General features: G+C 37.8%; 1 protein-coding gene across 2 annotated transcripts; it reads left to right on the top strand.

The window, feature by feature from the left end:
• The first annotated feature begins 316 nt into the window (after positions 1-316).
• LOC308686252 (uncharacterized protein) lies at positions 317-13889 on the top strand. 2 transcript variants are annotated; one of them, XM_081394625.1, is made up of 10 exons: positions 317-415; positions 1117-1232; positions 2019-2084; positions 2196-2276; positions 3556-3609; positions 4376-4441; positions 4553-4633; positions 6901-6954; positions 8267-8365; positions 11741-13889. In XM_081394625.1, the coding sequence occupies exons 2-9, from the start codon at positions 1197-1199 to the stop codon at positions 8279-8281; spliced, it is 453 nt and encodes a 150-aa protein (XP_081250751.1). In that variant the 5' UTR covers positions 317-415; positions 1117-1196; the 3' UTR covers positions 8282-8365; positions 11741-13889. The 2 variants fall into 2 exon arrangements, with proteins under 2 accessions (XP_081250751.1, XP_081250752.1); XM_081394626.1 differs by lacking the exon at positions 317-415 and having other exon boundaries at positions 1059-1232; positions 11741-12369.
• The last annotated feature ends 585 nt before the right edge of the window (positions 13890-14474 follow it).

Raw genomic sequence — 14474 nt, forward strand, 5'->3', positions numbered from 1 at the left:
TGTATTATTTGGGGCCTGTGATTGGTCAGATCGATACCGCTAGGCGGGAAATCGCGAAAACAAGATGGCGCCAATGGGCGGAGCTTCAATCAGCTTTAGTGATTGGTCAGATCGGTACCGGTAGGCGGGAGATCGCGAAAACAAGATGGCGCCAGTGGGCGGAGCTTCAATCAGCTTTAAAATGTGTAGCAACTAATGCAAAATACTAATTATTTAAGTATTTTTGCCTGTAATTTATTAATTGTGCATTAAATATATGATAAATAAATAAATAAAATCCCGTTTATATTATGATAAGTACAACGTAATCAGAGGTGTAGTCATTCGTCGTCACGTCATTTCCTGTTTGGACTGGACAAACTCTGCACCTGAGAAGACATCTGTGGACCTGATGAAGGCAACTGTTATCCAAAAGGTAAGTTATAATGTTGTTTAATTGCTTCTCTAATAGCACGTGGGTCCGGTTGGCTTGTTTGTGCATGTTCTGTATGCTCTTCGCTGCTCGTTTTACAGTTAGAAAGCAGCTAGCGCGTGATGCTAACCGTGCTAGCGGACCTATAAGTTAGTGATTCTGTTTACAGACTGACATGAGGGAATCAGCGATGCTTGTCATTTTAAACTCGTTTTCGATTGCACTATATTTGTAACTGCTACCTTTTCTGATCTCATAAAATAGTCTAGCCATCATAATAACGCGTTGGCATGACTAACGTTTCAGTATGTGAAGGGGAGGCTATTTCACCCAGTACAGTATCCTGATATGCTACTGTTAATATTACTACAGTTATGCTTGCTTTAAACACATTAAGACACAAATATGTGCTCTTATTACTCCTGACTATAATAAAATATAGGCTACTCTGAATATTATTAGAACTCTGTTTGATTCAGTCTTATTAATACTGTCACTATTATTGCCTATAATATTAATTGTGAATGAAATCTATGAATGAATAGTTATTATCAATTAACATATTCCTTAAATATCATATAATAAAGTATTAAAATAACTTGAATGCTGTTTACCATAATTGATCAATTTATTTAAAACAAGCTTTTTGAATAATATGTCAAATGAAATGCAATGGTCGTGAGAGTCTTTTTCTATGCGCGCAGACACATGGGATGATGGCTGAAGTGAGTCAGTGAAGGAGAAGATCAAGATCTGGAAGAGGACATGCCGTTTACAGACACAGATGAGCTCCAGGGCAGATTCAGCAATCATTATAAAGGTGAGTTCAGGGTTTCCATGCATAAGCAGTGCCATGCGACCAGTGCTCCTCAGAAACAGATTATTTGCCACAGTTATCAGTCCCTGAATTATGATTGTGTGTGTAAGAAGTGAGTCACGATCACTTACTGTACATCTAGCACAGGCACAATGTCTCGTATCACTCTCATACATACACACACTTGAACTCAGTGCCGTCCAAATGTATCTAGTTACCAGTGTCCCAGTAAATCTAGTGTCCTCATAGACCAGTATTCTGTCAAACTTACACAACACACTCAGTCAAAGTCAAACATCAGGAACATGCTCTTATGATGTCCTCATAAAACTGTGTCCTCATAGACCAGGATTCTGTCAAACTTACACAACACACTGAGATTCTTCTGTCAAGTCAAACATCAGTAACATGCTCTTATGATGTCCTCATAAAAGGGTGTCCTCATAAAACTGGTGTAAAGCTACACACAACCTGACACACTGTAATGAAAACACATGTAATGTGATGCATAAAAGCCGTGAACATTACCTTGTGGTAGCATTTAAATATTGAAATATTGATTTGAAAACTTTAACTTTGTAATCTTGTATATTATCTCAAATCAGTATTTCATGTGCAAATATTTATTGATAGGTAGCTGTGTATCAGGACCCTTATTATCCTGTCAGTTTATTTTGTATTAATTACTGACTGACTGTACATTATCCTTTATATATTCCATTTATAATGCTTTTTTTAAACTCTTAGGTGAAGTGTTTCTGTATGTAACGCTTAATTTCATATTTTCAGATGAGCCATAAGAGCCAGTGGTCATCAGGCAGTGATTGTGCTGCTCTGACTGTGGGTCTAGACAAGGTAAGTGAGAGTTGTGCTGGAAGAGAACGAGCAAACGAAGCAGAGACATCTGTGAGATCTAGTGTTCACACATTTACACCACTGTTTCATGTCTAATGTTATGTTTTGTAGACTCTCAGTGAGGTTGAACCCTCCACTCTCGAAATGAAGAGTCCGTCCCCGTCCCAGTCAGAAGCCAGAGATGTACAGAAGGTATTGTTTTTTTGGAAATTAAATTAGGGATACAGCGATATGAACATTTGGGCCGATAACTGATCATTCTTTATATTCGAAAGCCGATATCTGATATATTAGCCGATGAATCTAAATCCAAAATTTGATATACTTTGAAAGCCTGATTACAAAAACGAAACGCACATCATTTAAAGCCAATGTCCCAAACACTTCAACATAAATCAAACATAATAGTACAGTGGCCTAATGTAAGATTCCTTAACTTTTAAAATGAATTTTACATTCATATTTCCAACTTTCTTTATAAAAAAATGACAACACTTTACAAAAAGGTTTCATCTTGTTAGTATTAGTTAACATGTACTAACAATGAATGAACAATACTTCTACAGGATTTACTTAACGTTTATCTTAACGTTAATCTCAACATTTTCCAAGACATTTTAGGATCCAGTGTTGTATCTGTTAATTTAATGCACTGTGAACGAACATGAACTCACATATTTTATTAACTCACATTAACAAAAGTTTTTCAATATGAAAAGCAATTTCACCAGATGTCTTGAATAGCTCTATTTGGAAATAATTAATCATTCTAGAATGATAGGTGTGATTTTGTAGGGGTTTGCATCTGCATAGAAAATAATAAATTGCAAGCAGAGATAAAAAAAATGAACAAAGATGTGAAATAAACAATGCCTCATATATTCCAGGTAAGTCTAACAGCATTTAGGTACAGAACTTGAGTAATCAACTGTAAAATAACACGGCAGAGTCTTTACATAGCCTGACTTCACAGAGGCCTGTACTGCAATGTCACTACCACAGATGGGTATGAATGATAAAGCAATACATTGTGCAGCCCTACAAGTTAATGTTCATGACTTTAATGCATCACATTACATGCATGTTCATTACAGTGTGTCAAGTGTGTGTGTGTCTTACACCTGTTTTATGAGGACACCGTTTTATGAGGACATCATAAGAGCAATGTTCTGATGTTTGACTTGACTGGAGAATCTCAGTGTGTTGTGTAAGTTTGACAGAATCCTGGTCTATGAGGACACTAGATTTACCGGGACACACATATGGAATATTAGGATCGATACTGATAACCCATAATTCACAGCTCATTGTGGCTAATACCAATAGCGAAAACTATTTGTGCTTGTCAGATTAAATATAATCATTGAAGAAGTTGGTAAAAAATAGCAACCTCTGTTTGGCTTTCAATAAGTGATACTAAAATTATTATTTATTTGTCTTTTTTATATATTTTTACTACTTTTTTTTTCAGATGATAACTCTGAAGAATCAGATGAAACCTGAACAAGATACAGCAACTCTAAAGGTATCCAATAAGTTAATGTAATAACTCTGTTTCCTCAGAAACAGATTATTTGCCACAGTTATCAGTCACTGAATTATGATTGTGTGTGTAAGAAGTGAGTCACGATCACTTACTGTACATCTAGCACAGGCGCAATGTCTCGTATCACTCTCATACATACACACACTTGAACTCAGTGCCGTCCAAATGTATCTAGTTACCAGTGTCCCAGTAAATCTAGTGTCCTCATAGACCAGTATTCTGTCAAACTTACACAACACACTCAGTCAAAGTCAAACATCAGGAACATGCTCTTATGATGTCCTCATAAAACTGTGTCCTCATAGACCAGGATTCTGTCAAACTTACACAACACACTGAGATTCTTCTGTCAAGTCAAACATCAGTAACATGCTCTTATGATGTCCTCATAAAAGGGTGTCCTCATAAAACTGGTGTAAAGCTACACACAACCTGACACACTGTAATGAAAACACATGTAATGTGATGCATAAAAGCCGTGAACATTACCTTGTGGTAGCATTTAAATATTGATTTGAAAACTTTAACTATTTTGTAATCTTGTATATTATCTCAAATCAGTATTTCATGTGCAAATATTTATTGATAGGTAGCTGTGTATCAGGACCCTTATTATCCTGTCAGTTTATTTTGTATTAATTACTGACTGACTGTACATTATCCTTTATATATTCCATTTATAATGCTTTTTTTAAACTCTTAGGTGAAGTGTTTCTGTATGTAACGCTTAATTTCATATTTTCAGATGAGCCATAAGAGCCAGTGGTCATCAGGCAGTGATTGTGCTGCTCTGACTGTGGGTCTAGACAAGGTAAGTGAGAGTTGTGCTGGAAGAGAACGAGCAAACGAAGCAGAGACATCTGTGAGATCTAGTGTTCACACATTTACACCACTGTTTCATGTCTAATGTTATGTTTTGTAGACTCTCAGTGAGGTTGAACCCTCCACTCTCGAAATGAAGAGTCCGTCCCCGTCCCAGTCAGAGGCCAGAGATGTACAGAAGGTATTGTTTTGTTTTTTGTTTTTGGAAATCAAATTAGGGATACAGCGATATGAACATTTGGGCCGATAACTGATCATTCTTTATATTCGAAAGCCGATATCTGATATATTAGCCGATGAATCTAAATCCAAAATTTGATATACTTTGAAAGCCTGATTACAAAAACGAAACGCACATCATTTAAAGTCGGCATGAAATCAAATTTGACAAATCTTCTTTTTATATGTAATATTGTAGTGTTTATTATAAATGATTTATCTGTGCACTTCATTATTTTTTCAAAATTCATGTACCCTTATAATCTTTAATCAAATACATTACCCTTCCCTCCCCCCTTGAAAACGACCTCTCTTCTCTTTTGGTCATGTGCCATGGCGAAAGGGTGCGGCCAGAGCCCATGAGGGTGCGGCTATCGGTGTTTGTCTCGTTTCGCGGGAGGCTCATATAAATATGGTCTGATTCCTGCCTGAAAATTTAGCTGCTTGTCCTTGTTCTCGTCGCTGGGCTCCTCAATAAAAAATCCTTCATGTGAGGGTAACGGTGGGGGAGTCCGGTGGAGAGAAATCCTCCACAACTGAATGTAAACTGGCATTCAAATCTGCCTCCATTTTGTTTGCAACGCCCAACCTCCAACGATCCAATCAATTCCCGAAGGACGAAATCAAGCCCCGCCCTACATTTTTTTCTAATTTCAGAAGCAGTTTCACTCGGATATACATCACAACAAGGAAAAAATGACAATCTCAACTTCCATTTCATGCCGACTTTAAAGCCAATGTCCCAAACACTTCAACATAAATCAAACATATACAGTAGTGGCCTAGTTTGAACCAGTGTAAGGTTTCTTAGCTTCTAAAATAAATTTTACATTCATATTTCCAACTTTCTTTATAAAAAAATGGCAATACTTTATAAAAAGGTTTCATCTTGTTAGTATTAGTTAACATGAACTAACAATGAATGAACAATACTTCTACATGATTTACTTCATGTTTATCTTACTTAACGTTAATCTCAACATTTTCCAAGACATTTTAGGATCCAGTGTTGTATCTGTTAATTTAATGCACTGTGAACTAACATGAACTCACATATTTTATTAACTCACATTAACAAAAGTTTTTCTCTGTTAGTTCATGTTAGTTAATGCAATAACATATGTATTGTGAAGTTTTACCAAAACATCTATTGCCTTAATAATAATAATAATAATAATAAATCAAATGAAATTAAAATGTTATTAGACAACATTAAACTTAAAATGAAATGGCCTAAAGAGCTGAAGGAACACCCCTAAACCTGAGGCTTTGTTAGATGGTTTTAGCTCAACGGAACACAACCTATATATGATAAATTAGATATTTATACAAAATAAACACAATATTACAACTTATACTTGCACAAAATCATGCACAGATTAACTTGAGCTATTATTAATAGTAATCAACTATTACATAGTGAAACTCCTGTTGTGGATGCGCTCCTCCCAGGACAACACGCTGAAACACAGCAACTAAACCCAAAGAATTCACGACGTTTTTAATGCAATAGTTTGCTCATTATAGTGTTATGTATATATGACAGTCCCAATCATAATTAATGTTTTGCTGACCACCGGTGTGGCCTACAGTGAAGTGTTTACTGTAGCACTCATTAACTCAGCCAAATGCATCCTATATGAGATAAATCAGATATATAACAAAAATAAAAAATATTACAACTTACAATTCCACAAGCGAACTCTCCCTGTAACAATGCGCTGATTTCACAGATTTGTGATTCAAACATTTCAAAACCATCACGGTGAACAGCGCACATCTGAAGCTGAAGGAAGAAATCCACTATTTATTAGTGTTAATATAGCGGCCTAATTTTCTTATCGGATTGACAACGATAACATCAATGAGCATTTATTTTCATGCATCCCTGATTGGTTATGACCATATATTTATAGGGTTTTAACTTTATACTTGATTACAACTTATGTCACAGTGTTTTAAATCTTAAGTCACTATTCATCTCATTAATTTGATCAGTATTAATACTGAGTGGTTTGAAATGTCCCATCATACCTGAATTAGTTTGGTGTCATCAGCCTTCTTTTGCTCAAGTATATCATTGATAATGTAATGTTTTAATTTTATGTTTTATGACAGTGATCAGTCAGTGTTAATGGAGTCAAGTATCTGTGCTGCTTCATTTGGAGAATCTCTGAATCCTTTGTCTCTAATAGATGTTTATTTTTTCTTTCTTTGCCTTGCTTTCAGGTGAGCCCTGAGAAGGAACAATCATCATTGGAGGATCAAGACTGTGTTGAGATGGTAATAAAAAGAGCATTGCATCATTTTAGGAAATGCTAGTCTAGTAAGAACTTTTTCACATCATCTTTGGGGCTGTTTTACACCTGGTCATTTCATTGTCAAAACAATTCCATTTACACTTGGCCACATAAATGTGTCTTCACAAAACGGACATAAATCCGATCTTCAATTCCCGCGCTATATCAGATTTAACGGTGTTCACGTCATCGAAAGCTACCGCTATGAGCAGCATTTTTTGTATCATCAGCTAATTTTAAGATCAATAGGAGAGAGAGTAGCATCAGCACTGGTAAAATCATTTATTCTCACTACTTTTAATGAAGATGACTGTGTGTTGAGCATCTGCGACTTACTTTAATTTATTTTTAGTTTGTATTTTGTGCATCAGCATGCTGAAGAGATCCTCAGCTACTCATCTGCAGTGATGCGTGTTGCAGAAGCGCTGTCATATCTCACTATAACGTGTCACATAGCCTAAAATACGCTGTCACCTGTTTATTATTTGGCATTTTTGGGAGGAGTAAAATTCATAGTGTTACCATTAATTACCTTTACTCTAGTGACCGACCACAGTCTAATCTGTCCCTCCACAGTTTGAACCAAAAGAACCGAAAATATTTTTACGCCTCATAATAACATAAATTGTCTTTGTGTTTTGCGCAATTGCTTTGGTAAAGCATCTCTCAAACATACTAAAATCAAAAGCACAATATGGCTCAATGCCCTTATCAAATCGCAAAAGACGATAAGAAAGTAAGTCTGTAGTCTGTTGTGCTGCGTGTTTCAAACTGAAGAGCACACTTTGCTCGCTCGATCAGCTCATGATCTGGCTTTTTCCATGCCTCGTTTCACAGGGAATGAATGCAGTGAACTCCATCTCTGCATGTGCCATAAGTTTAACATGCATTTGGGAACGCAACCAGCACCAGTTACTCTCTATTTTCACATTCGCATTATATCCACATTTTTTGTAGTAATACAATTTTTCAATAAGATGCGTTTATAAACCTGTTTTCACTTAAACTGCAGGTTTCTGCCAGTATAACAGCTTAAGTGAAGAAATTAAGAAAGTATTATAACCTCTTATTGTAAAATAATATACTCATTATAAAATATTAATTTTTCATTGACAGTATTAGTATATCACTGTCTAGGCGATAATTCTAATAATAGTGATCTTAGTGAAGTATTATAGTTGTTATTAATATGATTATTATTATTAAACGGTGCCATTTGTCATGTTTCATAAATGACTTCTCAATACAGGTTAAACTGAAGATGTTCTTGTTTTAAATGTCTCTTTTTCTTTAAGATGAGATCAGTATGACGGACTCTGATGCCAGTGATCCTGATGAAAGCGGTTCTGAAGGTGATGTTCCTGCTGGAGCTGCAGGCGTCTCCAGTAATGTTGGTATGTGTCAACTAATGATGGGTACACACCAAAAGATTTTACATCTTATAAGATTTTCAAAATGTGATGGACCACAAACATGAGGACAAAAAATCCTAGATTTAACCGTTTTGCTCATATAGTGTGTGGTGTGCCATGATGTGAAAAGACCGTTAGGGTTGGGTATCGTTTAAATTTTAACGATTCCGATTCTGCTTATCGAATCCGGTTCTTAACGATTCTTGGTTTCGATTCCAATATTTATTGGAGAGAAAAAAGAGAGCAAATACTTTTTTCTACCTTTTATTCTTGTTACATTTAGGCTATTACCAGTAAAACTGTGACAATGCATCTTAATTTACAATATACTGTACATATATATATATATATATATATATATATATATATATATATAACACTTTAAGGAATTATAGACTCGACTCGTATTAATTGTCTGATGTATTTATTCATGATCTCTATTTTAAACAAAACTGGTTCTCATTTTATCCAGAATTATGCGGCTCTAGTTTGTCTTTCTTGCATGTGATACAATTCGCTGTATTTTCATCTTTTTTTGAAAAGCTTAACCAAACTTTCGAAAGTCTGCTGCGCTCCGCCATCGTAAATATAACGTACAGCGCATGTGCGGCAGGCAGGTCCTGGCAGATCAATACAACTGTAAACAAATGCTCACTGCCATTCACCTCGCGCATGTGAGCATCACCAAAGTAAGGAATCGATAAGCGGAATCGAAGTGTGCGCGACTTATCGAATCCCCGGTTTTTGGCATTTTGGAACCGGTTCTAGATACCCAACCCTAAAGACCATGCAACCAGAGTCTCGACTGTTAACACTCTAGAGACCTCAGAATAAGCATGGCGGACGATATGCAGGAAGCAATTGGGATGATAGTGTTTGGAAATGTTTTACACAACACGTTGTGTAAACATTTGCGCCACAAATCAACAAGCTGATCCTCCATCTCTGCTGTCCACATCAATTTCAGTTTGTGCTGCGCCATGACTGCGTTTCTTATGCTTCCGTCTTCCTTCATCTCGCTTTCTGATTGGATATGGTTTCCTTTCACGTGATAATCTCCAGAGCATGCGCGTGTTTGTCCTCGGGCTTCCCCCCACATTTCAGGATTTCTGATCGTAAATATTCCACATGTTGAATATTTGCGATTCGCGATCAGGTCGGCTCTGACGTTCTTCCGATCAGGTTCGGACACTCTAAACACACCTCACACCAAGGGAAAATCTGATAAGATAATCTATAACCATCAAGATAATCGGGACACAGCTAGGATTTTCAGAAGGGGGAAATCAGCCCAAAATCAGCCTGATTATCTTTTGGTGTGTACCCAGCATAACAAGTTTGTGTTTATGAACATGTTTATTATTATTTTAAACCAATATATATTGTAGTGCAATTTTACGTTAGTATTTTCACCAAAGAAAAATGGTTTTAAGCCAGTTATATTCACTGAACAAAATTATAGATCTAAGTTCTAAGACTTTTTCTATGTACCCAAAAGGCCTGTTTCTCTCAAATATTGTTCACAAATCTGTCTAAATCTGTGTTAGTGAGCACTTCTCCTTTGCCGAGTTAATCCATCCATCTCACAGGTGTGGCATATCAAGATACTGATTAGACAGCATGATTATTGCACAGGTGTGCCTTAGGCTGTCCACAATAAAAGGCCACTCTAAAATGTGCAGTTTTATCACACAGCACAATGCCACAGATGTTGCAAGTTTTGAGGGAGCGTGCAATTGGCATGCTGACAGCAGGAATGTCCACCTGCTGTTGCCCGTGAATTGAATGTTCATTTCTCTACCATAGCCGTCTCCAAAGGCTTTTCAGAGAATTTGGCAGTACATCCAACCGGCCTCACAACCGCAGACCGTGTGTAACCACACCAGCCCAGGACTTCCATATCCAGCATCTTCACCTCCAACACCGTTGAGGCCAGCCACCCGGACAGCTGCTGCAACAATCGGTTTGCATAACCAAAGAATTTCTGCACAAACTGTCAAAAACCGTCTCAGGGAAGCTCATCTGCATGCTCATCGTCCTCATCGGGGTCTCGACCTGCAGTTGGTCGTTGTAAACGACCTGCGTGGGCAAATGCTCACATTCGATGGCGTCTGGCACTTTGGAGAGGTGTTCTCTTCACGGATGAATACCGGTTTTCACTGTACAGGGCAGATGGTAGACAGCGTGTATGGCGTCATGTGGGTGAGCGGTTTGCTGATGTCAACGTTGGGAATCGAGTGGCCCATGGTGGGGTTATGGTATGTGCAGGCGTATGTTATAGACAACCAACGCAGGTGCATTTTATTGATGGCACTTTGAATGCACAGAGATACCGTGATGAGATCCTAAGGCCCATTGTTGTGCCATTCATCCACAACCATCACCTCATGTTGCAGCATGATAATGCACGGCCCTATTCTGCAAAGATCTGTACACAATTCCTGGAAGCTGAAAACATCCCAGTTCTTGCAGGGCCAGCATACTAACGGACATGTCACCCATTGAGCATGTTTGGGATGCTCTGAATCGGCGTATACGACAGCGTGTTCCAGGTCCTGCCAATATCCAACACAGCCATTGAAGAGGAGTGGACCAACATTCCACAGGCCACAATCAACAACCTGATCAACTCTATGCGAAGGAGATGTGTTGCACTGCGTGAGGCAAATGATGGTCACACCAGATAATGACTTGTTTCCAGACCCCCTGAGACCACACAAAACTGCACATTTTAGAGTGGCCTTTTATTGTGGACAGCCTAAGGCACACCTGTGCAATCATCATGCTGTCTAATCAGTATCTTGATATGCCACACCTGTGAGGTGGATGGATTATCTCGGCAAAGGAGAAGTGCTCACTAACACAGATTTAGACAGATTTGTGAACAATATTTGAGAGAAATAGGCCTTTTGTGTACATAGAAAAAGTCTTAGAACTTTTAGTTCAGCTCATGAAAAATGGGGGCAAAAACAAAAGCGTTTAGAATTGTTCATAGTGTATGTATATATATATCATACTATAGTGTGCCAGTAGATAATATCAAATTACATTTCTAAACATTCCTTTTGCCATTAATTGTAAAAATCAGTTATCAATAATCAGATATTATTATAAATAACAATTTTTCTAGAACAAAATGAATGGAATCAGTACCAAACCAATAAGTTTATCATGTTCATGTTGGTCAAAAACTTTGAAAAGGAGATGTTTAACACAACATTCCATCTCCAGAATAATGTTTTGAATGTCATTTGAAATGTAATTTTTAGAGATCAGATGTATAACCAGTTTTAAGTTCTAGATGCAGGTTTGAGTTACATCTGAGTTTCTGATCTGTCTATAACTGATTTCCTACAGGTGTTCAGAAGATGCCTATCGAGAAACCACTGAAGTTCCTCAAGGTACCTGAGGTTTAAATCTGAATATGACTACCATTGTAAGTACATGAGCTCTCATATAGTTAGAGTTTACTAAAGCATGTATTCTTCTGTACAGAGAATGAACATGAGGCAGGAATTGAAAACCTTGTGGAAAGGACAAAAAGTGTGCTGGTCAAATGCTGAAGTTACAACTGTAATTGAACATTTTAAGGCACATACACTCACCTAAAGGATTATTAGGAACACCATAGTAATACTGTGTTTGACCCCCTTTCGCCTTCAGAACTGCCTTAATTCTACGTGGCATTGATTCAACAAGGTGCTGAAAGCATTCTTTAGAAATGTTGGCCCATATTGATAGGATAGCATTTTGCAGTTGATGGAGATTTGTGGGATGCACATCCAGGGCACGAAGCTCCCGTTCCACCACATCCCAAAGATGCTCTATTGGGTTGAGATCTGGTGACTGTGGGGGCCATTTTAGTACAGTGAACTCATTGTCATGTTCAAGAAACCAATTTAAAATGATTCGAGCTTTGTGACATGGTGCATTATCCTGCTGGAAGTAGCCATCAGAGGATGGGTACATGGTGGTCATAAAGGGATGGACATGGTCAGAAACAATGCTCAGGTAGGCCGTGGCATTTAAACGATGCCCAGTTGGCACTAAGGGGCCTAAAGTGTGCCAAGAAAACACCACCCACACCATTACACCACCACCACCAGCCTGCACAGTGGTAACAAGGCATGATGGATCCATGTTCTCATTCTGTTTACGCCAAATTCTGACTCTACCATCTGAATGTCTGAACAGAAATCGAGACTCATCAGACCAGGCAACATTTTTCCAGTCTTCAACTGTCCAATTTTGGTGAGCTCGTGCAAATTGTAGCCTCTTTTTCCTATTTGTAGTGGAGATGAGTGGTACCCGGTGGGGTCTTCTGCTGTTGTAGCCCATCCGCCTCAAGGTTGTGCGTGTTCTGGCTTCACAAATGCTTTGCTGCATACTTCGGTTGTAACGAGTGGTTATTTCAGTCAAAGTTGCTCTTCTATCAGCTTGAATCAGTCGGCCCATTCTCCTCTGACCTCTAGCATCAACAAGGCATTTTCGCCCACGGGACTGCCGCATACTGGATGCTTTTCCCTTTTCACACCATTCTTTGTAAACCCTAGAAATGGTTGTGCGTGAAAATCCCAGTAACTGAGCAGATTGTGAAATACTCAGACCGGCCCGTCTAGCACCAACAACCATGCCACGCTCAAAATTGCTTAAATCACCTTTCTTTCCCATTCTGACATTCAGTTTGGAGTTCAGGAGATTGTCTTGACCAGGACCACACCCCTAAATGCATTGAAGCAGCTGCCATGTGATTGGTTGATTAGATAATTGCATTAATGAGAAATTGAACAGGTGTTCCTAATAATCCTTTAGGTGAGTGTATAACCAAAGGAAAACTGGCCACACTGACTGAATGCCAGCAGTGTAAGACCGCTGAGGATCCTTTCCGTGGGTTTTCAATTTCTGCCTCACTCTCATTCTCTGTACAGAATAATACATGCTTTAGTAATCTCTAAACACATGAGAGCTTTTGTACTTACAATGATAGTTGTATTCTAATGACACTATACTCTTCTAGAGCTGATGTACAGCCCAAACTAACTTTGTTGAATACTTTTCCTGTTATCTCTGTAATTCTGCTTTGAAACTTGACAATTCTGTTTACATTTTCTGGAAATAACAGAATTGTCTTTAGGTAAACCGTCCCTTGTAAGTCGGTTTCTCTACATGTTGCAGCATTTATTGCATGTTGAGTGAGTTCATTTTATACATTTCAAAGCCTGTTTAATGACGTCTTTAAATTGTGCCTGTTTCCGAGGGCTGTTTTGTCAATCTTTTCGAAGTTTTGAATGGTTCATCTGCTTGTCATTTTAATATGTCAAAACAGTAATGATACTGTATGCTTTCTGAAAGATCACACAGTTGTGCAAGTTTTATTGACCATGTTTTTAAGTTTGTGGATGTCACTTTCCCCTTAAAATGGTATGTGATGATTGTATTACATGGTAAAACTGAAAAAACTCAATGTTTATGATGATATTATTGAAGTCATAATTAAAGCACTTCTAAAACACCTCTGTCCCTGTAATGTTGCAAGTTGTTTTGTGTATTGTATTTGAGATCCGGTACTCTTAAATCACCTTAGTCTTGGTAATACACCGTGTTGTCAGGTTTGTGTTTGTGTGTGGGCATGTACCATTAAACACACTCGTCCTTATAATGTTGGATTATGCAGTTGTGTATTGTGTTTAAGATCCAGTCCTCTTAAATCACCTTAGTCTTGGTAATACACTGTGTTGTCAGGTTTGTGTGTGTGTGTGGTCATGTACCAGTAAAACACATTGGTCCCTGTAATCCACTGAAATGACATATTTAGTGTATTGTAAAAAGAGTGTCCTCATAATCAAGTCGGGCCCCAAAAATCACAATTATGTCATAGGCGGGAACATTTTAGGATGGGCGGGAATGTCCTTGTGTACCACCAAAATATCATATGGTAATATTTTCTGTTCTGTTGTGTGTATAGAACATTTGAAGTCAGATTTGTGATCTGCAGATTAAAACAAAATTTTTGATATTTGTATCATCACTGTAGGGCATTGGGAAAGGGGTGTCCCCATATACCACCACCAAACTTGTTTGGGCATCAGTG

The sequence above is a fragment of the Scardinius erythrophthalmus genome (genome assembly GCF_964197995.2).
Source record: "Scardinius erythrophthalmus genome assembly, contig: HAP1_SCAFFOLD_56, whole genome shotgun sequence".
In the NCBI taxonomy this organism is placed as follows: domain Eukaryota; kingdom Metazoa; phylum Chordata; class Actinopteri; order Cypriniformes; family Leuciscidae; genus Scardinius; species Scardinius erythrophthalmus.

Excerpts from the sequence above, each read along its gene's own strand:
- LOC308686252 (XM_081394625.1), top strand. The coding sequence starts at position 1,197 with ATGAGCTCCAGGGCAGATTCAGCAATCATTATAAAG. Across the intron at positions 2,277-3,555 it reads AAGCCAGAGATGTACAGAAG|ATGATAACTCTGAAGAATCA; the intron begins GTATTGTTTTTT and ends TTTTTTTTTCAG. Across the intron at positions 4,442-4,552 it reads TGACTGTGGGTCTAGACAAG|ACTCTCAGTGAGGTTGAACC; the intron begins GTAAGTGAGAGT and ends TATGTTTTGTAG.